At 67.0% G+C, this 27,408-nt stretch overlaps 2 protein-coding genes across 3 annotated transcripts in view; one reads left to right on the top strand and one right to left on the bottom strand.

The window, feature by feature from the left end:
- The window catches only part of LOC141922472 (dedicator of cytokinesis protein 2-like), a 67,472-nt gene that overhangs the window by 36,576 nt on the left and 3,488 nt on the right, over window positions 1-27,408 (top strand). For both annotated transcript variants that reach the window (XM_074821650.1, XM_074821649.1), the window contains exons 29-45: window positions 19,564-19,662; window positions 19,940-20,034; window positions 20,164-20,242; window positions 20,369-20,469; window positions 20,632-20,690; window positions 21,413-21,561; window positions 22,796-22,881; window positions 23,432-23,588; window positions 23,878-23,918; window positions 24,122-24,212; window positions 24,291-24,410; window positions 24,940-25,029; window positions 25,164-25,268; window positions 25,993-26,134; window positions 26,304-26,385; window positions 26,490-26,574; window positions 26,800-26,886. In XM_074821650.1, coding sequence (XP_074677751.1) covers window positions 19,564-19,662; window positions 19,940-20,034; window positions 20,164-20,242; window positions 20,369-20,469; window positions 20,632-20,690; window positions 21,413-21,561; window positions 22,796-22,881; window positions 23,432-23,588; window positions 23,878-23,918; window positions 24,122-24,212; window positions 24,291-24,410; window positions 24,940-25,029; window positions 25,164-25,268; window positions 25,993-26,134; window positions 26,304-26,385; window positions 26,490-26,574; window positions 26,800-26,886 — 1,668 coding nt within the window. The remainder of the gene's footprint in view (window positions 1-19,563; window positions 19,663-19,939; window positions 20,035-20,163; window positions 20,243-20,368; window positions 20,470-20,631; window positions 20,691-21,412; window positions 21,562-22,795; window positions 22,882-23,431; window positions 23,589-23,877; window positions 23,919-24,121; window positions 24,213-24,290; window positions 24,411-24,939; window positions 25,030-25,163; window positions 25,269-25,992; window positions 26,135-26,303; window positions 26,386-26,489; window positions 26,575-26,799; window positions 26,887-27,408) is intronic.
- LOC141922473 (uncharacterized) lies at window positions 292-8,592 on the bottom strand. Its single transcript, XM_074821651.1, has 3 exons — window positions 5,741-8,592; window positions 2,972-3,046; window positions 292-719 (listed from the first exon to the last, which is right to left on the bottom strand). Exons 1-3 carry the CDS (start codon window positions 7,273-7,275, stop codon window positions 524-526), a joined length of 1,806 nt encoding a protein of 601 aa, XP_074677752.1. The 5' UTR covers window positions 7,276-8,592; the 3' UTR covers window positions 292-523.

Here is a 27,408-nt window from a genome sequence, read left to right as displayed (position 1 = left end):
CTCTGACCTGGGGTGCAGGAGGAATCCTCGGTGCTCCTGGCTAACCCGCGGGCGAGCAGCCCCGACTGTGGGGTGCAGGGACAGGCGCTAATTTCAGCTGGGGCAGGCCGGGTGCACGGGGGGTGCTGATGGCCCTTGGGGAGCCCTGAGCAGAGGGGGGCTTAAGGCTGCTCTCACCAAGGGGCTGTTGGGTGCCTGGGGCCAGGCAAGTGCTGTGGCCTGTGCAGGGGAATGGCTGCCGGTCCCCTCCTCATCCTCGTCAGAACAGAAGTGCACAGGTGGGAGATGATGTAACAAAAATAGCGTCTCCGTAGAATTTATTGAATTCTCATTAAATACAGCCATTGTTCCCCTTGCCTTATTTACACAGGGGCTTTGATACATTAAACTGAACGGTTAAAAATATAAAAGCTGGTGCTACCCAAACCCTACCGTCAGAGGGAGGGAGGAGGAGGGAGATGTGGGCAGGGGGTCAGTGCTGGGACGGTGCCCCCACGCTCCCGGCCCATTGGGCACCGCCAGCTCACAGGAACCAGAAGCATTTGCGCCTGGATTTCTTTGCATCCAGCTTCGCAGGCAGCTTTGTCACCGGCGACGGCTCTTGCCTGGGCGGTGAGACAGCCCCCAGTGCCGCAGGGGAGCTCGGCGTCGCATCGCCCTCGATATGGCTCAGCACGTGCTGGAAGCGGCCCTCCTGCTGCCGGAAATCGTGCTCCACGCTGCGGGCCGGCAGGGCCGAGGGGACAGCGTTAGAGGGGCATCGCCCGCCGCAGCCCCCCCTGCCTGCTGCAGCTTTGTGCCCCAGTGCCCACCTCCACCCCCGTGGCCCCCCACAAGTCCCCCCCATCTCCACGGAGCTCGATTAGGCCCCTGCACACCCCCAGGGCACGTTCCCTGGGGCACTTGCGCTCCTGAGGCCGCGCATGGGGCCAGCACACACGGGCAGGGACCAGCCCGGCTCCATCAGCTGCCGTCCGGCGGCCGAGGTGGTGGCTGAGCCAGTGGGACGGGCCTGTGGTGCAGCGCGGCCCTTTGGGTGTTTCTCTGCAGCTTTTTCCATGGTTGCCGGCGTTTCCCCCTGGGCAGACTCCCTGGGGTCACCGTGTGCCCCTGCCAGGGGACGTCCTTCTGGCACACACCCCCAGACAGCCCCTGCCCACCACCCTCACCCTCCAGACTGTGGGTGGTGGGGGGGTGGGGGCTGGATCCATCCTGAGCAGGTCCTGTCCACGGCAGTGTGGGCAGCAGCTGGGCACGGGGCACCGTGTGGCTAAACCTGCTGTGCCGGGGCATCCGGGGACAGACCCAAGAAACAGCCCCTGACGTGGTGGCAGGGCATCTTTTGGGATGGGTGACCCTCAGCTGCCCCCCCCTGTGCCTTCATTCTCACCCATCCTCAAAGCCTGGCGCTGCCTCTGCTTTCTCTTGGGCTCAACTGTGCTTTTTCCTCTCTTTCACCCGCTCACCAGGGCTCCTTTGCCCTAACCAAGGACAAACACGCCAGGTCCCTCCTGGGGAGCTGCTCTGACGCAAGGGGCTTCCCGAGGCGCCAGGGAGTTGCTCCTGGCACATGGCGCTGGTGGCACCAAGGTGGCACTTGGGCACCGGGTTGCTGGGGTTTCCTGCAGCCACATCGCTGGCTCGGGAGCACAGCGGCTCCTCCGCCCGGCTCACGCCATCAGTGGCAACACCCGTGGGTGCCACGCTGGAGCTGCTCCTCTCTGGCGAGGGCAGAGGAAGGCTCCGGACACCCTGCAGTCACCGGCCACGGCAGCGCCTTTCCCTCGTGGCCATTCCTTCGCTGCTGGACTGCGACGTGCTCCCCCGAGTAGCAAACGGCTTCTGGGGGTGCTGCTCCGTCCCCCCCCGCGGCTGCAGGGTCCCTCCCGGCTCAACCAACAACCACCAAGGGGAACCGGGAAGCTGCCCCCGCTGGGGAGCCCTGCTGATGTGGGGGGGGCGAGCCCAGGGTCTCTGGGACCCTGGTTAGTGATGAGCCCTCCCCAGAGGGGCTGCGTGTCCCTGGGGCCGGGGCATCTCGTGCTGCCGCTGCTGCTGTCTTCTCGCCAGTCCCCTGGGAGCTCCCAGCGGGCGCAGGAGCCTTGCCAATGGCCGTTCTTTGGTAAATCAGCACCCTCTAGCCTTTGCCCAGGGCTGGCAGGGACCAGCAGGCGAGGAGACCCTCAGGGCCACAGCGTTGGCCCTCTCCCCCCAGTGAGCTGTCGTCCCTGTGACTGGTAAGCAGTGGCAGAACACCCTCGTGCTGGAGGGGGCTTGGGCAGCTTTGGTGGTTGTAATGAGGGCGGTTGCCTGACACCCGTGAGCGGTCTGTATGTGGTGCCCCCCGACACCCGAGAGCCCCCTGTATGTGGTGTCCCGGCAGTGGAGGTGGCTGTGGGGACAGCGGGGCTCAAAGCCACTGCCTGCCCGGCTGCCGTGGGGCCACAGACGGGATGGGTCCCTGGGGATGGGGACGAGCAGGATGAGGTGCCAGGACATGGCACTGCACATGTGGCACGGGGACAGCCGCTCCCCACGTGCCCTTGTCACCTTTTCCCTCAAGCTTCCTGTGGTGGCCGCTGCCAGGGACAGGATCTGGCACAGGGGGGCTTAGCGGGCCCCGTGCAGCCACGTTTGTGTCTGCCCTGAGGTGCTGGGGGGGGTACTGCCATGAGCAGAGAGCTGCTCCATCAGGAGGGGTGGGAGAGGAAAGGCTGTGACAGAGTTAGTGCCACGTCCCCCGGGGACAGCTCAGACCCCACAACCCCGCGTGGCTCGGGGTGCCCTGAGCACCCGCCATGCCACAGGGACAGGAGATGGAGCGCAGGTGGGCAGGTCCCCTCCCTCCCCCAGGAGTGAGGACTCACAAACCCTCCCTGGCCCTCTGCTTCATAGCCAAATTATGAGTCTGAGGGGCAGAGGAGAGCAGGGGCCCCACTGGAATGTGCCAGGTGCCAGATCTGGCTCCTACCTGTAGATGATGCAGGCACAATCCCGGCAGGTCCCGCAGTTGGCGATGTCCTGCCCTGTCCGGTACGAGTGTCGCCTGCGACAGAGCAGAAGTGCCGTGAGCCTGGAGACCCAACGTGGGTCTGCCTGTGCCCCCCCAGCTGCCCCAGAGCCCTCGTCTGCTGCTGGAGTTCACACTCCAGCAGCCAGGAGCCAGGGCTCTCCTCTCTGGATCCAGGCCCTCCCCTCCCTGGATCCATCCCTCCTCCCTGGATCCCTCTCTCCTCCCTGGATCCCCTCTCCCCCCGTGCAATGCCGTTTGTTGCCAGGCCAAGTGCGGTGCCCCTCAGCAACGTGGGTTTCTCAGATGGATTCAAACCAGCAAGGGGCACGGCAGAAGCCTCAAGTCCTTCACGCTGCGGCTGCCTCCTTTCATCTCCGTCCCAGAGCAGTACCTCGTGCCCATGGCCACCCTGGGTCACCGTGCCTCTCCCCACGCACGGTGCCACGGAGGGAGCGGGACCGTGGGCAGCGCGAGGTGTGTGCGGGGGCACCGGCGGCGCCGCAATGCCCTGACAGACGGGCGGTGGGAGATGCTCCACACTAACCAGCAGCCTACGCCAAACCCGGGATTTATCTCTTTTTGATGCTTTTGTACATCCTCCTCCGGGGAAGGTGCAGAGGACTTTAGCTGATGAGTGCCAAAGCTGAGCTGAACCAGCGCAGTCCTCCTCCCTGATCGCTGCAGAAGGTCTCTGCACCCTGAATATTTCTGCTGCTGGTGCCAAACACGAGTCACGGTGCCTCCCCGGGGCAGCCGCGCGCGGCGCAGGGAGCACACACTGTGCTGCCCCCCCTGCCCACGGCCCCCTGGCCCCCCCGCCCAGGTCCCACCATGCAGCCTGAGTGCCCTATGTCCCCGCCGTCCCCACTGCCTGCCACTGGCACGTCCCGGCTCCTGCTGCCCCCCGCCGCGAGCACAGGGTGTCACCGGCTGCGAACCTCTGGCCCCGCCTCAGCGCCAGCCCGGCGCTCCCCCTCCACGTGCCACCGCCTCCCCGGGGAAACAGGCCACCGACATCTCTCCTGCGGCTTCTCCAAAGCTCGTGTGCCTTTGGCTTTGCAGCCTCCCCAGGCCCCAGGGTGCCGGGGCTGTGCCGCGGCTGTGCCGGGGCTGCCCGCAGACCCCCCACACCCCAGCACTGCCCGTGGGTGCTCCCTGCTGGTGCCCCGACTCAGAGCTGTAAGAGAAGGGCCCTGGGAGATGCTTTTGGTCGCCCTTGTGGACTCCATCCTCACATCTCCATCACCCCTTGGGCAGAGCAGGCTGCGGCTTTTGGGGGACAGCTGAGAAAACACCCCCCTGTGCCACAAAGTCACGTTTTCCTGTTTAAATCTGCCTCCTGTTACTTGACCTTGATCATGATTGTTCTCAGCCCTCAGAAACTAGGTCTTTTAATGCACCAAATTATGTATTACAATTGGGATTATACTGTTGGCACATAAATTAGATCATGATACCTTTTTTATATATATATATATCTATAGAAGGTACATATATATGTGCGTGTGTGTGGCTCTCTAACATCGCATAGACTGTGCGCCCCTCTGCCAGGACATGAGCTAGTCCTGGGCTGGCGTTTGCTGTGGGCTCTTGCCGGTGGCAGACGCCTGGACCCTGTGAGGACATGTCACACCGCGAGTGGCATTGGGGCTGGGACCTTGGGGCCACCACATGCCTGCAGGACGCTGACCCACAGGGTCACGCTGTTCCCCAACATAAGGACACCAGGATAGGTTTTTATGTGATTTCCCATCCCATTCCTTATGTCTCTGGGCATCTTGTTTGCTCATTTGACTGCAACAATATATGGAGCCGAGATCTTAATTAAGCTGCCCGCAGTGAACCTAAATGAGCTTCCCGAGCAGGCAAGCTCAGCTCTGACCGCGGGAGCAAACCTGCCCTCTCAGCAGGCACCACCCTGCCCATGCCCTTCGCTGTGCCTGCAGGGACGAGGCTCAGCATGGCCACGGCACGGCCACGGCACGGCTGCAGGTGCCCAAACGGCAGCACGTCCCAGCCTTCCCCTTCCAGCAGCCGCACGGCCCCGGGGCGGGGTTACTGTTTTACAGGAGGGTTTTACAGGAGGGTGCCAGGCCCGGCACGGGGCAAGCAGCTCCTCGGAGCTCCTGGGAGGTTGGTGGCCCTTGTGTGAGATGAGTTCGGAGGGTCTCAGCTCCGGGCCAACTGCCAACACCTTGCTCCGTTCGGCAAATCTGCCAGGGAGGGCAAGGAAAAGCATCCCGGGGGATGCCTGTGGAGCAGGTCCTGGGCAGGGCAGGATGGGGGTGCCTGGGCACCTCCCCGGGGCACAGACGTGTCGGTCACTGGGGCACCAGCTGCCGAATTTGCGCCTTCGGTAACACCGGGGCTGGAGCCAAGAGCAGGCGTGAGAAATAGGGAAACTGTTCCCGGGGCACCTGCTCCTGGTGACTGACGGGCACGTCAGCTGCACCGGAGCCGGGCAGGGGGCCCAGCTCCCCTCATCCCCCCCAGCCTGCACCCCCCTGCACCCTGTCCCTGTGCACGGGGACGGCACCGCGGAACAAGCTGGGGCGGGCAAGATGCTGCACCAAGACGCGGTGCCACGTGTGCTCTGAGCTTCTCAGAGGGAAATGCATCTGAGAGGTGGCAGCATCCAAATCTCTGACAGGGCCCCCCCGTCCTCCATCCACAGCCCTCCCGGGCCATCAGCCCCCCCGGCCCCTGCCCCCATCCCCGCCTGCTCACCCGTCCCGCTGGGCCTCCTTCTTCTCCAGGTCCTGGATGACATCCAGCAGCACCCGGATGGTCTGTTGGCTGGTCTCCAGCACCCCTTCCAGGGACTGCAGCTGGGACTGCAGGTCCCCCTGCGACCCGGGCCCCCGCGGGCCCTCTCCCTGAGATGTCTGGGCGTCCTCGTCCCCCGCTGGTGGTCCCACCGGCCCCTTGGTCACCACCACCAGCTGCAGAAGGTCCTGGACGTGGCGCAGCGTCTCCGACTGCTCGGTGGTGAGGCAGGGCTGCCCGTGCCGGGGGAGCCCCGGTGCCCGTCCGCCCGGCTGCGTCCCCACGCCGGGGCCCTGCGGGGCTGAGGGCAGCGGCTCCCCGGGCCCCTCCGGTCCTGCCCGGCTGTGCCCCGGCTCGGCAGTGGGTAACCGGCTGCCGACGCCACGGGGGTCCGGACGGCCAAGCGCAGCTGGTGTCTTCTCCGGCGTAGTGGCAGTGGCAGAGCCATGCCAGCCTGGTGCCGGGGGAACGGGGGCTGTCGAGGTGCAGCAGGGCCCCCCCCGGAGCGTGCCGCAGAGCTGGTGCTGGGGTGGCGGGGGGGCCCACGGGGGGTTGCCCTGAGCTGGCTGGCGGAGGCCGTGGGGGTCCGTGGCAGGGTCGGGCAGCGGCTGGTGGCGTGGCGAGGGCTGGGGCGGCGGGCGCCCACGGGGCAGGCTCCGCTCTGAGTCGCTCCGGCCAAGCCCCCGCAGCTCGGTGGGCAGCCGGGGCTGGCCGCAGGGCACAGAGGCCGGGCGCGGGGGAGCCCCACGGCTGCCCCTGGGGTTCCCGCGGAGCTGGGCACAGGCGGGGGACAGTGGGCAGGGCTCGGGGGCGCAGCTCCGTGCCGGGGAGGGGCAGCGGGCAGCGGGGCACCCAGCCATGCCGGGATAGGGGGGACAGGGATCCCTGGGTGGTGGCACGCGGCACACCGCAGCATGCTGGGCGAGGGCTGCGGCGTGATGGCGCACGGGGAGGCTGCCGGGAGCCCGCGGGGGCACAGCCCAGCTGGAGATGGTGGGCACGGCCCCCTCCGGGCACTGGGCACTTGCCGCGGCATCGGGCAGTGCCGTGTCCCCGGCCACGTCGCAGACACTCTTGCTGCGGGGCTGGGAGGCCGGGAAGGGCTTCTGGAGGCTGGGGGAGGTCTGGATGGCGGTGCTCATGCAGGCCTTCCTGGGCATGGGCAGTGTCAGCGAACCCGGCTGGGCCTGGGGCCAGCTCCGCCGCGAGGCACAGAGAGCCGCCAGCTCAGGGGCGTCCCTGGGGGGCGGCGAGGCACGTGGGGTGATGGGGCCGGTGGCTGCTGCGGGCCCGGGGGGGGGGCTGGCCACCCGCCCCGCGCCGCCCTCCACCAGGTCCTTGAAGCGGACCTGCTGCGTGCGGTTACGCCGGCGCTTGAGGCGGCTCTCGACGTCAGGCGAGTCGCGGTTCAGCAGCACCGAGCGCACCGTCATGGCTTTCTCCTGGCTGCCCTCGCCGGCGGGAGCCGGGCCGGGAAGGGGCTCCCGGCTGACCATGGCTCAGGGCCCCGGGGCCGCTGTGGCGGGGTGCAGGGGGCCGAGCACCAACGGCCGGAGCCCTGGGCTGTGCCCGTCCCCGGAGCTGCCGGGGGCGGCGGCCGACCTCATCCCACGCGGCCGCGGAGAGGGGACGCTGCGCGGGAGGCGGGCGAGGGGCCACTGGGCATGCTGCCCGCTGCCCGGCCCTACAGCCCCCGGCTCGCCACCCTGACCACCCTGCCCACGGCCTCGCCCCGGCGCCGGCAGCCCATGGTCCTGCTCCTGGCCGCCCCAGCTCAGTGCCGCCCGTGGCAAGCTGCCCGCGGCGCCGGGTGCCGGCTGTCCCTGCCCATGGCTCCTGGGCTCCCGGACCTGCGGGGACAGAGAGAGGTGTGTCAGCCCTGGCCCCGACACCTCAGTCCCCTGCTGGCCTCTGCCCGCTCCCCGCCAGCCCCGCCATCACAAATCACGAGGAGACAAGCTTTGATCTCTGGTGCTGCCTCTTCAGCACAAAGAGACGAGAGAAAAAAAGAAACCCCTTTAGCATAAACACGTTACAAGTTCACAGCTCAAATCAAGCAGAAGCAGCTGTTAAAAATAGCTCTGCCTCACTGGGGCCAGTGCCTCGCCTTCGTGGGTGCTGGCAGCGGGAGGGCAGGCGCGGAGGGCTCCTGCGCAGGACGTACGGGCACAGGGCACCCACTGTGTATGGAGCACCCACTCCGCGTGGGACTGGCAAGGTGTGGGGCACCCAGCCCGCATGGGGCACAGCTGGAGTGGGCATGGGGCCCGTCCTGTGTGGGGCAGGGCTGCACCGGGCACAGGGGACCCGTCGTGCACGACGCACAGACAGACCAGGCATGTGTGGAGCACGGCTGGATGGCACGGGGGACCCGTCGTGCGTGGGAAAAGGCCTGGCTGGCCTCAGGCGACCCGTCGAGCGTGGCTGGACTGGGCACAGGGCCCCATCCTGCACCCAGCACCCACCAGAGCTGCGGCAGGGCTGCCTGGGCTGCAGGTATGGGGGACCAGCTCCGTGGGCAGGGGTGAGACCGTGGCTCGGGGACACTGAGGTGTGCGAGAACCGGCCGAGAGGGAGAACAGGCATCACAGCCGAGATGGCGACTTTGGCAAGGCTGGGGGACGGCTCCCTGCCCCTTGCCGCAGGGATGGGTGGCTGCTGGCGTCTCTCCAGCTCTCATCCCGGTGCTGCCACAGGGCTGCAGCTCTGGGAGGCTGCGGTGGGGCTGCCGGACGTCCCTGGGGCACCGTGCCTCGGGCCATCACGCAGCCTCAGGCAGCCAGCCTGCCTGCGCAGCTCTCACCTGTCGTGCCTCCTGGGCAGGCCTGTGGCACGGCTCCTGCTCGCCACTTGCCAGACCACCGCCGGGGCCTGGCTGCAGGACCCAGGCCACAGCTCATGCCTGACCCCAGCGGTGTCACAGGGCAGGACCCGGGGGCCGTCCCTGCCACTGAGCAGGCAAGATCGCTCCCAGCCACGTCCCAGTCCCTTCCATTGTCCCCAGTCCTTGCCGGCATCAGCGCACAGCCACGCAGGGCTCCTCCTGCCTGCGCAGGCAGGGCAAACCTCCCTCCGCAGCCCTGTCCTGGCATCCCCCCTGCTAGCACTGAGCCCCCATACCCGCCTTGCTCCGTCTCTGCCCGCCCCGGTCACTGGCTGCTGCCCCAGCCCTGGCACACGCCACCCTGGAGCCCGGGCGCACACCAGGAGCCCTGCCCGGGGTGTCCTTGGGGCGCAGAGGAGCCCAATGGCTCATTTTGGGAAGCAGCGCGGGGACAGGGTGAGAGAGATGGAGCTGCCTCGCAGGGCGGTTTGGCCTCCCAGCGTTTGAGGTCTGCAAACATCCCGAGACCCCTCCGGCATGGGTGAGGAGCAGAGCGATGTGGCTCCCCCGTGGCACGGACGCACCCCCTCGCACCGCGCCGCATCCCGCAGCCCCGGCCCACAGCCCGCTGCTCCCCTGGCGCCCCCGCACCCTCTTGGGCACGCTGGGACAGGAGCCTCCACGGCCCTCCTGCCCTCACTGTGTGTGGGCATGTGGCACCAGCAGCCCCCCAGCCCCCATCGCCGCCTTGCCTTATTCCCGTCGTAACGAAACAGCTGACTCAGCACGGCAGCCTGGAGTCACCCTGGTAGCGAGAAAACTTCCTGCGTGCCGGGTGCGCCGGTGCCCAACGCGTTCCCGGGCCGGCAGCCAGCCGCCGACCCGGCGGAGCCCCCGCACCCCCTGCACTGCCTTAGTCGGGATGCTGCTCCATGCGCTGCCCAGCCGCCCGGCTCTTTCCTTCCCGAGCTTGGAGCTGTGCCCAGACACCGGGAGATGTTTGTGAGGCAGGACGCGCTGGAGACGCGGCGGAGGGATGGGGCACCTCGTTAGTATGGGCAGCAACAGGCGGAGCGGAGAGCCGGCTCAGGGACGGAGCCAGCACCGCCTGCCCCCGCGCCCCACGCTCGCCGCAGCCGGGGGGAGCAGCCCTGCCGCCATGCCTGGCCCCTGCCAGCACTCACGCAGCACAGGCAGAGCCTGCTGCGACAGCGAGGGGCTGCGGGGCCCTGTCGTGGGGTCACAGCTGGTGCCCGGGGCTCAGCGCCCCTCGCCCAGGTCCCGCTTCAGCATCCCCGGCTGCGTCTGCGCCAGGGAGGGCAGCACGGCAGAGGGGTCCGGCGGCGCGTCCCCACACTGAAGCAGCCCCCTGAGCACGGCCCAGCACCCGTGCAGGCTGCTCCAGAGCTTTCCTTAATGAGGGCACTAACGGGCGCGGGGTGGAGGGTGCCGGGAGCCACCCCAACAGCCGGGCACAGGGCAGGAACGCTCCCGGCTGTCCTAGCGTGGGTGCAGCCCCCACGGGCCCACAGCAGAGACCTCACAGAGCCGCGGCTGACGGCAGAGCACAACGAGGCCGTTCCACTGCCTACGCAGCAAATGCGATACTGTCAGTCAGCAGGGCCTCCACCGAGGCACCCTCTGCCTCCCGAACTGCACCGCTGGAGAGATCAGAGACAAGCGACAAGGACAAAGAAAAAGTCTATAAATTATACATGCGCTCACTCCGTTTGGGAACAGTTCTGAGGATGTCAAACACCAGGACCCTCCCACTCGTCTCCGTGTACGGCTGGATTTAGTGCCGCGCTCGGGCACTGCTCGCAGCGTGCCGGCGTCTTCGAGTGCCGGTGACGAGTCGTGCGGCGGGACGGAGCCGGGGCCGCGCAGCCCAGCAGCTGCGGTATCTGATGGGCCCCCCGGTTCCGCGGCTGAACCCGAGGGAACTGCTGTGCTGATGGATCCGTCTGTAAGCGCAGCGCTGGGGACGTTTCGGATGCAGAGAGAGGGCCCCTGGGAAGGGGCTGTGCAGGAAGCAGAAGCACCCAGCACCCGCCGCACCAGCGCTTCCCAGCTGCCGCGTCGAGCGTGTTTACTGGGAAATGGCACTCAGCGCCCCAGCCCTGGGGCCACACGCTCACCCACACCCCCACGTGCTTGGCCACCGCAGCTGCTGCACCGTGTGCCCAGCACGCAGCCACGCTCCCCACTCGCCCTCCTGTGCCCCACTGGCTTCCCCGTGGGCACCCGGTGCCAGGCTGGTCAGACTGGAGGAGCAGGAGCAGGGATGTCCCCGGCTAATGTGCCCCAGCACAAGGAACTCACGGGTCTGGCCAGTCCCGCGGTGCCGAGGGCTGTCGGGAGGGCAGCGCTCAGAGATGAAGTCGCGGGAAGCTGGAGCCCCTCCAAGGTCCCGAACCCGCAGCAGCCCCTCGCAGGGTCCCGCCTGCCGGGGTCCCAGGGCTGCCAGAGCTCCTCTCTGCTGGAGGGTGGCTGGGAGCAGGGACAGAGGCGGGCAGGGCTGAAGGAGACCTGCCTGAGCTACCGTGTCACGCCAATGCTTATCCCTGGGCGCCTTGCCGGAGCTCAGCTGGGACGGGGGGATGGGCCCGCGGCAGAGCCAGGAGGAGCCAGGAGGGCACAGCGGGGGCTGGCACCGGCCAGGGCATGCGAGCACCATCCCAACGGGGACAGCAGCGGGGGAGCGGGCTCGGAGCTGGGCTAAGAACGGCTGAAGGACGGCAGCGTGTCCCAGCCACGGCAGCCGGTGTGGGGCCACGGAGAACACGGCTCATCAAACCCATTTGCTGTCTGCTCTGATGAGGTTCCAAGTTTGGTCGATGAAGGTAGAAGCCTCGATGGAGCAGAGCTGGGATTTCTGTGAGGCATTTGACATTTTAACGAAGAAAGCGGAATAATCCGAAAGCAACGTGGCACACATTAAATGGATTAAAAACCAGCTAACCAGCATGTCTCAAGGCATAATCATCCAGCGATCATCGCCAATTAGCCGCGCTTCTGCCCAGGTCCTGCGGAGGGGCAGCCGGGCCCCACGCCGGCGCTGGCTGGCACTGACCTCAAAGGAACAGCTCAGCACTGAGAAAATGGGTGGATTACACTGAGGCTGAGAGAGGAAAAAGCCAAATATAGAGCCATGTGAGGAGCACGGAGCAGACGCTGTGCAGGACGGGTCTGTGCTGCGGGAGCCCCAGGCTCCTCTCCAGCCAAGCAGCAAAACGCAGCGGCTGAAAATCGGGGGGAGTCAGAGGAGCAACTTTCTTAAAAAGCGAGGCCAGTCAGGGCCAGAGCAACTCAGGAAGGATCTGCACTGTGGTGGATCCTCCGTCTCAGCAATTTTTTAAGGTCTGAGTGTTTCTCCTCTAGCTCATACGGGAATTACGAGCGCATGAATAAGGTGAGACAGCAGGTCACATCAGATGATGTATAGACCAAAGCAGACGACGCCACTGTAATGCAATAGACGACACGAGTACTTCAGCGTGGGCTCCCCGGCTCAGCTGGGTGCTCAGCGCAGCTGGGGATGACGTCTCCTCTGCTGAGCGAGCCCAGGAGCCGAGGAAGCGTCAGGAACCGCTTCCCATGGCCTGGCTGCAGACACCACTGAACTTCAGGTGCTGACTACCCCGTCCTCAGATTGTCCTCACTCCCCCCAAACACCAAATACTCCTCGAAGGACTGGGATTTGTGAGCAGCGCCGGGGCTCTGAACCACATGTCAGCCCGGCTGCCCTCCCCAGCCCAGAGCCCCGACTCTGCTGCGTTGCTTCGGGTGGTGGGATCCAAACCCTGGTCCTGCTTCACCAGCCCGTGCTTTGCCGGTACAGCCTGTCAGGGCCCTTTGGAGAGCCGCTGGCCCCGTGACTGGGCCACTCTTCTTTGGCCAGTACCAATTGATGGTGAATTTTGTGAGATATGCACTAAACCTTCTGGTTGTGTATCTTGAGACTCATCTGGCGTCGGCTGCCGGGTTGACCACAGAGGAACAGAGCCCTGCTTCACACTGTCCTGTCCAGAAAGTTACCCGCACCCACCAAAAATATCACAGAGCAGAGGGAAAGCTTCCAGCTGGCCGCCTGCCTCCTCCTCCTCCTCCTCCCCTGGGGCAGCAAGGCCAGGCTCAGCTCTTCGTCCTGACTCGAGGGACGTTGGTGTCCTGTGGGAGAGACCAGCCCAGGACTGGTGAGGCTGCTGGGCAGACCCCAGCTACGGCCACTGAGCGTGGGACCGTAGGCGCCGACGGAGGGTCCGGCTGCCCCCACACCTGTCAACAATCCTCCCTGTCCCCTGACCGGCTTTGGCCCTTTCTCCACCCATCCCCTGCCTCGTCCTCCTGGTAATGTCTGTGGCAGAGGGAAAACCAGAGCAGACACATAAATCTTCTCCTCAAGATGCAGGAAGCCAGGAGATTAGATTTATGAGAGAGGAAGTCATATTCTCCTGGAACTGCAGAAGAGAACAGCTAATTACCCAGCTCCACTCGCTGGGTACAACGGCTTCTCTTGGGACAAACCCTTTGCTTTTCCCGATGGCTGGAAAGGCGAGAGGTGCTGCTGGCGACGGATCGGGGTGGCACTGGAGGATGAGGCGTTTGCTCTCAGCGGAGGCCGGGGCAGGAGCCCGGTTCATGACACATCACTCAGCAGCAGAGCTTAATCCCGCCTTGGCTCCAAGAGGACTCGTTTGTACTCGGATTGGAGCATCTGCGGGAGCTGCGGATGGAGGACTAAGAGCATCTCCTTGGGCAGCAAGCAGACCCGAAATCCAGTTCCTCACTGAGGAAGCTCTACCACAAAGCCAGCTCATGCCCTACCCTTGCGGTTCTCTTGGAGGCTCTTCCAGAGCCCGGCTGCTTGGAGGCTCTCAGCGCTTCTGATTTCCTGCAGGCACTTCATCACGGCCGGTTTATATCCGACTGTGCTCGTGCCAATATAGTGCTTCCGCTCGTGCAGCTCTTCCCCCTCCTCGGCGCTCAGCCCGCGCGCGTTCGCAGCGAGGACACGCGTCCCTCCTCCAGCCGCACGTTGCAGTGCTCAGCAGGTCCCGCTCCGCTCACATGCCCCAGAGCAGCTCCCCACGGCTCCCGCAGCCCTCGCAGCCCCCGGCACACCTGCAGTGCTTGACCTCCTCCCCCCGGGACCGTTCGAGGCAAGGTCTTAGGCTCTGCTCAAACACCCGGGGACTGTACCAGAAACACACTGGCTGGCCCGGCTGAGGACGGCAGGCGCAGTGCCCCACGGCCAGGGCAGTGCTCTGGGCTCCTCGTGCTCCGCAGCACCCCCGGCACCCCGGGGAGTGTCACCAACACACGGGTCCTCTCCTGTGTCAGCCAGGGCCTGGTGCAAGCGGCAGCTCTCACGAGCCCAGGGATCCACACGCGTCTCTATTTAGGTCACTGGCTGAAGTGCTCTGCAGGAAAATTAGTCACTCTCCCAGCCACGGGGCCTGGGAGAAGGCTCTGGTCGCCCGGCCGGAGCAGGGAGCCCCCGCCACCCGCCTCCCTGCAGCGCCAGCACCCCTGGGCACCCTGCGGGCACCTCCCCAGGGCTGCCTGGGGCTCCCGGCTGCCGTCACCACATGGGCTGCAGCTAATGCCTGGTGCAAGGGACCCATCAACTGGGGAAGAAGCAACAAGACCCCGCTCCCAGCATGCTGAGGTCCTCGACCCCTCTCTCCTTCAACTGGGACATGCTGGTGCCATCAGATGGAGAGTTTACGTGGCCAGGAGACACGGTGAAGTACAAAGCCTCTGCACAAAGCCTGCAGAAGCCAAATTATTCCTCTGTCTCCCATGGATGCCCATATGGCTGTCACGACAGTAGTGCCTCTGTTCTCACCGCTACCTGCTTGCTCTCCCACTGCTCCCTGCCGGGAGGAGCACAGATATCACCATTTAAAAGGAGACACGAAGAGGTAGGGTGACCCACCCAGGGGAACACGGGCGGCTGTACGGAGCAGGATGAGGTCAGGAGTTTGATTCAGTCCTGGAGCTTCCCTCAGCTGCCACGGAAGAGCAGGTGAGCGTCCCTCAGCACCTTTCCTAGGGGCTAGAGAAGAGACCACTGTGGGAGGAGGAGAACACCCTGCTCGCCCAGCGAACGTGGCGTGGGCAGTATCACGTTCCTCTGAGTCCCGGAGATGCCTTGCACAGCCGTGGGAAAACGTCGGACGTGGAGATCTGGCCCGGAGAGTGTGTGAGCTTGGGCAGTGCCAGCACCAAAGCACGCGGGGTCCGCCAGCACCCTGACACGGGCTGTTCCTGCAGTGGTTACAGGGCGAGGGAAGTAGGACGTGGCGCAAAGGCCGCGGGAGACAGAGCTCACAGCTCAGCACAGGACCCCCCACCGCTCCACGCTCCCCCGGGGAGGAACGTCCCACCCCAGAGGACCGTGCCCGGGCGCCCGTCTGGAGCCAAAAACCACCACAGCGAAGCGGAGCCGCCAGCTGGGCTGGGGAGCCCTGACAGACTGGGACTCCCTGCGCTCCTTCGCATGCCAGAAATCGTATTAGAAAGCCACAAGCTGTCCCCGAAGCACATTTCTGGAAAAAACTGGAAAGGCTTTGCCGCCCAGCAGTTCGCAGAGGTGACTGCGCCGACCCGGCGTGCGCCAGTCCTGGGGGCTTGGCCCTGGGCGCCAGCAGCACCCCCCGAGGGGCAGCCCCATCCCGGCAGCCAGCGCGGGAGGCCTCTGCGGCTGCAGCCTCCCAGCACGGAGAGGGAGAACGTCGTTTCAGAATACAAATTCCTGCCTTTAAGTAGATTTCCAATGCCACCTAGCAGTCAGTCCCCCCTTTATCTTTATGCGCTTTAGACAACACCGGCTACCAGGGGAATTTAGGAATTAGCAAGTGTCCTTCTTCACCGTGTGTCTCGGTTTCCCAACCCACCCACCAGCCATCAGAACAGCAATACGGACTGGCTCCCTAAAGACGCAAGACCCTGTCCAAAAGCACTGCTTAGGGCTGAAGTAGCATCATTACTACAGATGGGAATAGACCCACTAATTATTTGTGGCCTCTGGATGCTACCGTACTATTAAATAATTATAATAATTATAATTCATAAAGAAGATAACCTCAGCCTAAAGGAGCTCCTGTGTTTAAATACATGCACTGGAAGGATGGAACGCTTCCCACAGAGAGGAGACACGCCGGGAAGGGCCAGCGGGTGCCAGCCTAAGCCCGGCTCTGCCCAGAACTCCCTTCCCGGCAGCTCTCCGGCCCCTCTCCTTGGGCAGCGCCAGCAGGGAGGGAGCGCAGCCGGCAGTCCCCAGTGTCCCCGCCACCACGGCTGTCCCGGGGGCCTCACTGCCGTGGCCCTGGGAGGTGACAACCGTGGAGACGGCCGGGAGCTGCCGGCAAGGAGCACTCTCTGCCAGCGGCAGCCTGGCTGAGACCCGCCGTCCCCGTGTGGGCACACGCTGGCAAAGCCCAGGTCCCGGTGACTACTCATCTGTGTCCACCTCGTGCTCCCAACACAAAAAGGGCTCCGCTGGAAGCCTCTCCTCTCCCTGGTGACCTCTCCTCTGGGCTCCCCCGCACCTCTGCGAGGAGCCACAGCACTAACAGGGTTTTGTGGGCGCTCCCGTGGGGAGGAAAGGGACTGGAGCAGCCCTGAGAGCTGCGCCTCCCAGTTCCACGGGGAGCAGGTAGGGCTGCAGTCGGCCCTGCGGCTGCCGAAGCCCCCCCGGCAGGCAGAGGCCTTGAGCGCCAAGCACGGCGCTGGGAGCTGCTGGGAGCAACGTGGGCTGAATCCCTCCAGCGCCAGCAGCCGTACCCTCAGCCGGCGTCAGCGCCACGTGCGGTACCGGGAGTGACATCCCGGGGGTCATGCGTGTGCGTGTGTCAACTGAGTGCGGCCCCGGCAGACAGACACGTCTCCTAACGCGGGGGGAGCGGAGCACCAGCTGTGGGGCCAAGCGAGGCCGCAGGGAGCTGCGGGGCAAGCGGGGGGCCACGGGCCGGGGGGCAGTGTGGGGGCCTGGCCCTCGGGGGTCTTCGGCCCCTCGAACACGGCAGCTCTCGACACGGATTCATGTCCCTCGGCTGCACCACGCGCCTCCAGCGTGGCCGGGGCCCCCCCAGAGACCCCTGCGATGGCAGCCGGTGGCTCGCTCGGTGCGGGGTGTCACCGCCCTCCTCGGCACGGGGTGCTCAGTGTCGGGCGCCCAGAGTAGGGTGCTCGGCGGGGGGTGCCACCACCGCCGTGCCCCCCGGGCAGCTCCCGCTCGGTGAGGCAGAGGAGGGCAGGACCCGGGCAGCGCTGCGACCCGCGGCAGATCGGGGCGCCGGGGCCGGGCACCAGCGGCCGGGGGGAAGGGGCACCGCGGATCCCCCCCAGCGCCGCCCCAGCCCGGCCCCGCGCCCCGGCCCCGCCGGCCCCCGCGCATCCCTCGGGCCGCTGCCGCCGGCTCCCGGCCCCGGGGGTCGCCGCACCGCCGCGGAGTCCCGGTTTCGGGGCTCTCCCCGTACCGCCCCGCGGTTCCCGGCCCCGGGGTCCCCCCGCCGCCGCCGCCGCCGCCCAGGGTCCCGGTCCCGGTGCCGCCGCCGCGGCGCTCCCGGTGCAGCGAGCGGCCGCCGCAGGGCCGGTTCCCGCAGAGCCCGGCCCGGCCGCCGCGGCCCCCCCCCGCTCCCCGCCGCGGCCCCGCTCCCCGGCGCGACCGGTACCTGGAGCTCGGCGGCGGCGGCGCGGGTCGGGCAGCGGCGGGGCGGGGCCGCGCGAGCTCGCCGGTACCGGGGCGGGGCCGCCGGGGGCGGGGCCGGGGCGGAGCCGAGGCGGCGGGATGCGGGGTCCGCGCCGAGCCCCGGAGCACCGGAACCGGTGGCCTCTCGGCCGGGTCCTGCCTGGGCCGGGACCCCCGGGCGGGGCGATGGCTGCACCCCCGGTGCCGGTGCCGGTGCCGGTCGCACCCAGCGCTGCTCCGCCGTGTCGGGCAGAGCTGACCCGGGCCGAGGCCGCCGAGGCTCTGGGCAGCGCCTGCCCCGGGGGTGGGGGTGTGGGTACAGGCACCGTGGCCGGTCCGGTGCTCGGGGCCGGCGCACGGTGGGGCCCAGCCCCCGTCCCCCGCCCCCTGGCCCGGGAGCCCCCGGGAACGGCCCGTGCCCGCCCCGGGGCGGGGGTCGCGGCCGTGGGCACCGGGGGAGGCGGTGGCACGGAAGCGGGCAGGGGCTGGGCTGGGACCCCCGGCTGGGGAGCAGGCGGTGGGGGTGCAGCACCCCCCCGAGAGCAGCCCCCCCGAGCCCCCAGACCCTTGCCCCCTCTCTCAGCCCGTCCCACCGGGGCCGTGCTGGGGCTGGGGCTGTCGGGGACCGTTTGTCGGGGACCACCCCGCGAGTCCGGGGTCCACGTGCTGCAGTGGGCCTGCTCCACCCGCACGCACCAGCCCCAGGACAGGCCCCGGCCTGTGTCCGAGTGTGCACCGGGGTGTAATTTCAATGAAAATACAGTTTCCCTTGGAGAGGGTGTAGCGGGTGGTGCAGGGAGTTCACCTCGGTCTAGTTCCAGCTGCCACCCGAACAGCTCTTCCCAGATGACTGAACCAATCTCATCAAATCCCCAGAAAAGTCTGGTTTGCAGTAAAAGTTTCCCCCCGCCGCCTTCCTTCCTTGCCCCAGGCTCCCCACGGGGTGGGGTGATGGGGGGGATGTGCACCCCTGGCTGGTACATGAGAAACGGCCCCCCAGAACCCTGGCAAAGGCTCGGGCTGGGCTCTGTCAGCGGGGAGGGTGACCCCGGCTCCCCCCAGGGTCTCTCAGGGCACCCTGGCATCGCACACACGGCCCCTCAGGGGATATGGGTGGATTTGTGGCCCTTTCCCTGCTTTGCCAGCGCTTCGTGCTCACTGCCTTGCAGGCGGGACGGGCAGCGACGCTCAGCGCCTGGGGTGCCCTCGCAGCGCTCACGGCACCACAGTCTCCGGGGAAGGGTTGGCATGTGAAGCCGCCCACAAAGCTCCGGCGGCGGCACTGGGGCACGGCAGGGCCTTCGCTCCTCCTGAGCCTGCCAGATGATGCTCTTACCCCCAGAAATAGCCGCCATTCCCCACAGTTTCCAGCCCTGGGAGCACCCCCAGGACACTTTTCCGGCTGAGCAGTCACACATGGGCTACGCTGGGCACTGCTGAGAACTGGGTCTGTAATAATAACAGAGTGGCCAAGCATTGGCCCCGGCGGTGCCAGGCTTCCCCCCCACACTGAGTGACCCGACCCAGCCCGGCTCTGCCCGTCCCCAACACTCCACAGCGCTGCCGGGGCCACTGGGTTGGTTTGTGCGTTCCCCGGCGCAGGTGGCGCTGGCGGGGGGGCGCGGGGTGTCAGTGCCCTTGCTCTGCCATTGATGCTGGTTGCAGCTTCCCCACGCGCTGACTCTGCTGCATCCCTGCCAGAGCGTCCCTGAGCTTGGCACTGCAGCTAGCCACTGCCCGAACCAGCGGCAGGCCACCGCCCGAATCAGCAGCTGGCCACTGCCAGAACCAGTGGCTGGCCACCACCAGAACCAGCGGCTGGCCACTGCCCAAACCAGAGGCTGGCCATCACCCAAACCAGTGGCTGGCCACTGCCTGAACCAGCGGCTGGCCGCCACCAAACCAGTGGCTGGCCACCTTCCAAACCAGCGGCTGGCCATTGCCCGAACCAGCAGCTGGCCACTGCCGGAACCAGCAGCACTCAGGAGGATCCTGGTGACACCAACACCCCTGTCCAGTGACCAGGACCCCCTTGGCTTTCCAGTTTCAGCTGCTGCTCAGTTCGGGCTGCGGGGGCAGGAGCAGAGGTCTGAGGGACGAGGGTACCCTGGCAGCCAGGGCTCTGGGGGACAGACTGACTGAGGGGACACGGAGGGGTGCGTGGGGACACGGAGGAGTGTGTGGGACCCCCCTTGGCCCCCCACACCCCCCCAGTGCTGGGCGCGGGGCCTCAGCGGCGCCTGAGCAGCCCCTCTCCCCCAGAGTCACTACGTGGCCTGCATGGCTGCCATCCTGAGCCAGATGGACAAGGACCACTACAGCTCCTACATCAGGGCCTTCCCCTCCCGGCCCGAGCTGATGGTGAGTGCCACCAGACCCGCGCCCGCCGTCGCCGTCACCTCCCTTCCTCTCCACCCCGCTGGTCCCAGTGTCCCGCCTGCCCCCGGGCACCCGGCCCTGGTCCTCTCCGTCCCAGACCCCAGCACAGCCCCGTCCCCGCTCCGTGCAGGGGAAGCTCCTGCTGTCGGGTGGTGCCGGGGTGGCTCCCAGTGCCGGTGCTCAGCACGGCATCGCCCCGGGAGGGCACCGCGGTGGAGCCCATCTCCTGACGCCTCCTCCTCCTCCTCCTCCCCGGCAGGACTTCCTCATGGAGACCTTCATCCTCTTCAAGGACCTGATTGGCAAAACGGTGTACCCCTCCGACTGGGTGGTGATGAACATGGTGCAGAACCGGTGAGGGCTGCTGCACTGGGAGGGACCCGCAGGCGGATGCTGGGGCTGGAGCAAGAGGCTGGCAGAGGGCACACGGGCACGGCTGTGCCGGGCAGCCCCAGACGAGCTCACCCCCCCCACTCCCCGCAGGGAGTTCCTGCGTGCCATCAACCAGTTTGCCACCACCTTGACCGAGATGTTCCTGAGCAACAGCAGCTTCGAGCTGCAGGTGAGCGGACGCTGCCCCAGCCCCGGGGCTGCCCGTGCCCTGGGGGTGCCGGGGAGGGGACCCAGCCTGCCCCCCCAGCCCCCCGTGCCACCCAGCCTGGCATTTGTCCCCATTTTTTCCCCGCAGCTTTGGAACAACTATTTCCACCTGGCCGTGGCTTTCCTCACCCAGGACTCCCTGCAGCTTGAGAACTTCTCCCAGGCCAAGCGCAACAGCATCCTGGCCAAGTGAGTCGCCTTTGCTGCCCTCCTCTCGGTTTCGTGTCCCTGCCCCAGCCCACTGCCACGCTCAGGGATTTTGGGATGAGCCGGTCGGGCTGTGCTCGGGCCCCTGGCCTGGGTGCTGTGCCTGGGGCTGCGGAGCGATGCTAACCACACCCGCCCTGGCAGGTACGGGGACATGAGAGCCGCCATCGGAGCTTCCATTCGGGACATGTGGTACAACCTAGGTGAGCCGTGGTGTGGCCGGCAGCGAGGAGGCTTGGCGAGTCTCTGCAGGCTGGTGTCCACCAGCCTGGCCCCAAAATGGGCCCTGGGGAGTGGGGGGGTTGCCAGTGTGGGGTGTGGGAGCCCACAGGCACGAGCAGGGTGTGTAAGCCTGCAGGCGTGTGAATTGGCAGGCGTGTGAATCTGCGGGTGGGCGAGCCCATGGGATGTGCAGCCTGTGGGATGTGCAGCCCGTGGGATGCTACGGGACGTGCAATCTGTGGGCTATGTGAGCGTGTACGATGCACATATCTGCAGGCGTGCAAGGCCGTGGGTGTGCAAGCCCGCAGGCGCTGCAGCCAGCCATGAGCTTGCACTCCCTGCAGGCAGCCTCCCCTCTCGGGGCTGGCGTCTGCCTGCAGCCCTGCCTTCCCCTTCCCCAGTCCTGCGGGCTCCCACATGGGTTGTTCACACGTGCCAGGGCCTCCGGGACGCCAGCACAGCCCCAGCTGATGGTGCCACGGCCACGTGTTTGCCATGCTCTCCTGGCCGTACGGCATTACCGGCCCAGCAGCGTGGCTGCCCCGGGGGGTTGCCCGGCTCTGCCACGCATCAGCAGACCCCCAGCGCTGCTCCCCTGCCTCTTCCACGCGTCGCTGCCCTTTGCAGCCGCGGGGCCCCGGACCAGGGCTGACCGCACGGAGCAGGCTGGAAGAGCCCCCCCAGCCTTCCCTGCCCTCCCCAGGCCACCGCAAGATTGAGTTCATCCCAGGCATGGTGGGCCCCATCCTGGAGATGACGCTCGTGCCGGAGCTGGAGCTGCGCAAGTCCACCATCCCCATCTTCTTTGACATGATGCTCTGCGAGTACCAGCTGACCAGCAGCTTCAGCCGGGTGAGCGCCCGCGGCTGTGGCAGGAGGCCAGCGCGGCAGGGTCCTGCTCCTCACCCGCGCTGGCCCATCCCCTTGAGGGTGGGTGGAAGCAATGCTAAGCCTCCCCTTCCATCCTGGGATGTGGAGCTGCAGGAGGGAGGGAGGAGGGACAGGGACGAGGGGGCGGGCAGGGAACATGGGGAGCAGGGAGAGCTGCCAGGTGACGCAGAAGATTTCCCAGGGATGAGCAGGGACAGGTCAGGCATCACCCACTCATCCCATCCCAGCACTGCCTGGAAACAAGAACACAGCAAGGGGGGAGGTCTGCACAAACCTCTGATTCCCACTCGGCTTCTTCCCCCATTGCTGTGAGATTTCCCCACGCAAAAGGCGTTTCCAGTTTTTGATGAGGTGGCGTTTGCTCTTCTGAGCTGGAAGCCTTTCCCCGCGTTGGGGTGTCCCGTGGCAGGAGGGGGGCTGGGGCTGTCCTCGGAGCCGCAGTGACACAGATCCTGCTGCAGCCCTTTCCCTCGCTCCGGCTCGCACACAGGGCTGTGCTGGAGGAGCAGGGTGGGCACAGCGGGGCTCAGACCTGAGGCCTTTGCGGGGGATGTCCCCAAGCTGTCGTGGCACAGGGGTTCTGTGGCTCAGGAGCCAACCATGGCAGTGCCCCTGGCCCAGGGGGAGAAGGACCCCCGAGTTTGGGACCCCGGAGGGACCCAGTGTGGAGGCAAAGTCTGAGGCCCCCCATCCCGGACCGTGCTCGTGCAGGATCCCCCGGGATTTTGGGTCCGTTGGCTGCAGCTAGAGCACAAACCCCATGGACCTGAAGGCTGAGCATCAGCTGGGAGATGGGGGCTTTCGGGGGCACAGGGCACTGCCCAGAGATCCCTGGGGCCAGCCGGGCCCCGGCTGTGTGGGACAGTGACAAGGCCAGCACAGGAGCAAGATGGGGACTGGGGACCGAGTCAGGGACGCAGAGAGCAGGATGGGGCCCTGTCTGTGCCAGGGCAGCGTGGGGACCCATCTGCACTGGGGAGCGGCGTGGCCGGGGGGGGACAGGGACCCGTCTGTGCCGGGCAGCCCCGGGGGAAAGGGCTGCGGCCGCTGAGCCAGGGGGTGCGGGGGGCTCGAGCTGGCTCCAGCTCCTGCAGCCCCTCCTGTCCCCGTGTGCTGGGGGCTGCAGCCGCGGCAGCCTGGGGCCCAGCTCAGCCCCTCCTCGGCTCCTCGGCCGCGCTCACATGTGCCTCTGCAGTTTGAGGACGAGATCCTGCGCAAGCTGGACAGCGAGGTGGAGGGCGGCCGCGGGGATGAGCAGTACAAGCAGCTTTTTGAGAGCATGTGAGTGTGCAGCCACGTCCCCGCAACCTTCTCTCCAGGGCACGACCCTCTGCTGCCCACCATCCCCCTGCCCCGCCTGAATCCCGGCCGCCCCACTTCTCCTCTGACCCAAAGCCTGCCTCTCTGGGGGGAGCGGGGCCTGAGTGGAGGGAGGCTGCTGCCCCAGCAGCATCCTCTGCCCCTTGCACACCACTGCTGCCCTGGCCAGCCTGCCCCTACCTGTCCCCCTCAGTGCTCCTGCCCCAGGAATTGCCCCTGCCCTGCCCTTCCTCCTGTCCCGTGGTGCCCACCACAGATTTGTGTGCGGGTGGCTGGAGCTGTCAGGTCCCTCCCCCATCCCTGATGTGCCTGGTGGGGGACAGCACAGGGCTCGCTCTGTCTCGCTGCATATCAAGTGTGGCTTTTCATCCCTTGTTGGGGGGGGGGTGCACCCCCCACCCCCCCCCGCCCCCCGCAACTCCCTGCACCCTGGGGGAGCTGAGCCGGGGCAGTGGTGGGAGCGTTGCGGAGCTGAGATGCCGTGAGACCCCTGACCCCCTCTTCTCCCCAGCCTGCTCAGCTGCTGCCGGAGACACCCTGAGCTGGCCAAGGCCGGGGAGAACTTCGTTGAGCTGGTGACGGGGCTCCTGGAGCGGCTCCTCGACTACCGGGCTGTTATGAACGACGAGAACAAAACCTACAGCATGAGCTGCACTGTCAACCTCCTGGTGGGCACCTGCCCTGTGCCCCCATTTCCCCCAGGGCTCAGCCCTGTTTCCCCCTCGGCCCCCCCAGGCACAGCAGAGATGGGGGGCACACGATACCAGACCTGGTGTCCCCCCTGGAGGTGTTTGCTGGGAGGCACGTGCAGCTCCCCGCTGCCGAGGGCAGCCCATTCCCTGCGCAGGGACGGTCCTGGCAGCACCGTGACCCAGAGCAAGGTGTGGGAGAGAGGGGGGCTGCGGCACGTGGCCCCTCCTGGGCTCACTCAGAACAGCCTTGTCTGCTCTTCCCCAGAATTTCTACAAGGAGATCGACCGCCAGGCCATGTACATCAGGTGAGCGGGACCTGGGGAGCCCGGCATCACCCCGGAGTGAGGGGTCCCAGGGCCCCGAGCTGCCCCAGCCCCACCATCCACGTGGGATGGAGATGTTGGAGCGGGCAGAGGGGATGGGGGTGGGGGTGGGGGTGGGGGATGCTGCCCCATGGGGAGCAGGGCCAGACCCTGAGCTGCGCCGGCTGTGGTGTCCTTGCTCCCAGGTACCTGTACAAGCTGAAGGACCTGCACGTCAGCTATGAGAACTACACGGAGGGAGCCTACACCCTGCTGCTGCATGCCCGGCTCCTCAAGGTGGGGTACGGGGGTGCGGGGGCTGTCCAGCCGGCGCCCAGGGGCTCGGCGTGACGGGCTCCCGCTGCCCCCGTGCAGTGGTCGGAGGAGGCGAACACAGCCCCCATGCAGGGCCTGCACAGCCCCAGCCTGCACACCCAGCGCCAGCTGAAGGAGGCTCTCTACAACCAGATCATCGACTACTTCGACAAGGGCAAGGTCAGCGCGGCCGCGCGCCCCAGAAGCCCCCTCGCCCTGCCCCGCCAGTGGGAGCTGCTCTGTCCCAGGGCAGGCCCGGCTCCAAGCCCCCGGTCTCAGCACGGCCCAACCACCCACCCCACCGCTGGGGGGGGCTGGAGCTGCCCCGCAGCGACCTGGGCTGGTGGTTCACCCCACAGCCGCATCTGTCCTTCCTCCCATCCCATCCCATCCCATCCCATCCCATCCCATCCCATCCCATCCCATCCCAATCCACCCCCTCCTCATCCCCATTCCCCAGCCCTGGTGCTGCCCAGGGGAAGGGGCACCCCAGGAGAGGGTCTGGCCTGGGCAGGGGCCTCAGGGGCTGGAGTCCCGCTGCTGCCCAGCCGGACCCGCAGCTGCACAGGGAGAGCCCTGGCCCCTCGCTCAGGAGCAGGGGTGCAGGTGCCCCCACAGATGGGGCTGGTCTCTTCTGGAAGTCCCAGTGCCACCCGCACCCAGCTCACCCCGCACCGCGGGGCCCCCGCCCTGGCCCCATCTCCCGCAGATGTGGGAGGAGGCCATCCACATCTGCAAGGAGCTGGCGGAGCAGTACGAGAGCGAAGTCTTCGACTACGAGATGCTGAGTGACATCCTGGTGAGTGCTCAGCCGGGCTGGGGGGTGGCTGCCGGCAGAGCAGTCTGGGGGACCGTGAGCTGGGGGGGCCGCAGGGCTCCCATCCCATGGCAGGGCCCCGTCCCATCCCCACTCCTGCCCCTCTCCCCCTGCAGCAGCGAGAAGCCAAGTTCTACGAGAAGATCCTGAAAGTGCTGCGGCCCAGCCCAGACTACTTCGCCGTGGGCTACTACGGGCAGGGCTTCCCCACCTTCCTCCGGGTAGGCAGCTCCAGCTCCCCGGCACAGTGCCGGCGCCCGGGATGAGCCTCGTGGCCATGGCCGTCTCTGGATGGATCCCCCTGGGCCCAGCCCCCGCACTGACCCCACAGACGGGGCCCCTCGCTGGGGTGGTAGTGTCGGCCTGGTCCCCCGTGCTGGTCTGCGCCGTCGTGTCTGGGCTGCGGGGGGTGTGCGTCGTGTCGTACCTGTGCTGCAGAGATGGGTCTGTGCTACTTAGGAACAGGTTTGGGTACCTCCAGGGTCACTGCAGGAACCCTGCCGACCCTTTCCCTGCCGACCCTCTCCCCACTGACCCTCTCCCCATCCCTGCAGCATGGTGCTGTAGGTGGGGGCTTGCTCAGCACCTTATTTTCCTACCCCGCCGTTACGGCCACAGGGGGGGCAGCATCATCCTCACAGAGGTCAGGGTGGGTTTCAAGGGCTCCTCGCTGTCTCCTGGGTGGTTTCTGTATCCACTGACCGCAGACCCCAGTCACTCTGTGCCTGGCCAGAGGCCTTTGCTCCAGAGCCCTCTCTGCCCAAGCCAGCCCACCCTTTAATTCCTTTTTCCTCCAGTTGCTGGGTTTGGGGAAAAACTTCTTCTGAGAGGGGGTTCTCCCACTCAGCAAAGGGCTCAGCCTCAGCACCCACACCCCTAACGCCCTGTGGCTCCCCGGCCCCGCTCCGCAGCGCTGGGACAGGCTGACATCTTCCTCCCCCACAGAACAAGGTCTTCATTTACCGGGGCAAGGAGTATGAGCGCCGGGAGGACTTTGAGATGCGGCTGCTGAGCCCCTTCCCCAACGCCGAGAAGCTGAAGAGCACGTCCCCACCCGGCCAGGACATCACGGGCTCCCCGGGGCAGTGTATCCTCCAAGTGTGGGGATGGGGCTGGAGGGCGGCTTGTCCCCTCTGCCATCACTCCCCGTGTGGGTCCCCACACCCCTGGGGTTCTCCCCCTCTGGGCCCTGGGGCTCCTCTCTCCTGAAGCCCCTGTCCCCACCATCTGTGCCCGCGGCTCCTTCACTCCCGCAGATATCCAGTGTTTCACCGTGCAGCCGGTGGAGGAGGCCAAGCTCCGGTTCAAGGACCGGAGCATCCCAGAGCAGATCACCAAGTGAGTGCCTGGGGGTGGACAGGGTCCACCCGCTCTGCTCCATGTCGGAGGGGACACAATGGGGGGGACCCCTCCCATGCTCTCCTCCTCTCCCTCCCCGACAGTTTCTATAAAGCCAACCACGTCCAGAAGTTCAGCTACTCGCGGCCCTTCAAGAAAGGCCCAAAGGATCCAGACAATGAATTTGCAGTGAGTGCTGCTGGGACCCCCCGGCTGGGAGGGACGGGGGAGCGGGGGGTCCAGAGGAAGGAGGATGCAGGAGAGACAAGGGTTCTCCCAGTGCTGGGATGGGGAAGGTGGCAGTCCCGTGCCCACGGGAAGGGGAGGTGGGAGCCCTCTGCCCCACAGGGCAGCCAGGGGTGTCCCAGGGTGATGGGGCAGAGGGCAGCAGTCACCCTCCTGCCCTCCCTGCAGACCATGTGGATCGAGCGGACGACCTTTGTGACAGCCTACCCCCTGCCCGGCATCCTGCGCTGGTTCGCGGTGACCTCCACCACCACGGTGAGGAGGGGGCGTGGGGGGAGCGGGCCCCTCCCAGGGCATCCCTGCCCTCAGCAGCATCACAAACCCCAGATGCAGGCGGGCGTGCTGCCCCCAGCCCCTTCCGTGCTTCCCAAGCTCGAGCCAGAGTGCGGGGAGCGTGTCCTGCCTGCTGGCCCGGCCGAGCCCAGCCCCAGCCCTGCGCTCCGGCCGGCTCTGTGCCCAGTACGAGCCCGATCCAGCCCACCCCGAACCCCGCGGCTCCCCGCTGGCTGCCATGCCCCTGCGGCCCCTCGGGTGCGTCACCCAGGGCAGCGCTTGCGGCAGAGTGGACCCAGCTCCCGTGTGCACCCTGCGCCTGCAGAGCGGGGTGCAAGAGCAGCGCCCTGCCCCCTGCGAGCTCAGAGCCCGGCTACCCAGCAGCGGGGGATAACCCCCCCCGGCATCGCCTGGGCCCCCACTGCCCCAGCTCCAGCACTGACCACAGGCCCGTGCCAGGCGGGAACGCTGTCCCCAGCCACGTCCCCCAGCCACTGCTGGCAC

Source organism: Strix aluco, chromosome 4 (assembly GCF_031877795.1).
Source record: "Strix aluco isolate bStrAlu1 chromosome 4, bStrAlu1.hap1, whole genome shotgun sequence".
Lineage (NCBI taxonomy): Eukaryota > Metazoa > Chordata > Aves > Strigiformes > Strigidae > Strix > Strix aluco.
Note: the sequence above shows the minus strand (reverse complement) of the source record. Positions and strands in the feature narration are given on the sequence as shown.

What these genes read in the sequence shown, in the direction of transcription:
- LOC141922473 (XM_074821651.1), bottom strand. Translation starts at nt 7,275, where the DNA reads ATGGTCAGCCGGGAGCCCCTTCCCGGCCCGGCTCCCGCCGGCGAGGGC. An exon ending in AAGGAGGCCCAGCGGGACGG is followed by an intron (nt 3,047 to 5,740) that starts GTGAGCAGGCGG and finishes GCTCTGTCGCAG; the next exon opens with GCGACACTCGTACCGGACAG. An exon ending in TGTGCCTGCATCATCTACAG is followed by an intron (nt 720 to 2,971) that starts GTAGGAGCCAGA and finishes GCCGGCCCGCAG; the next exon opens with CGTGGAGCACGATTTCCGGC.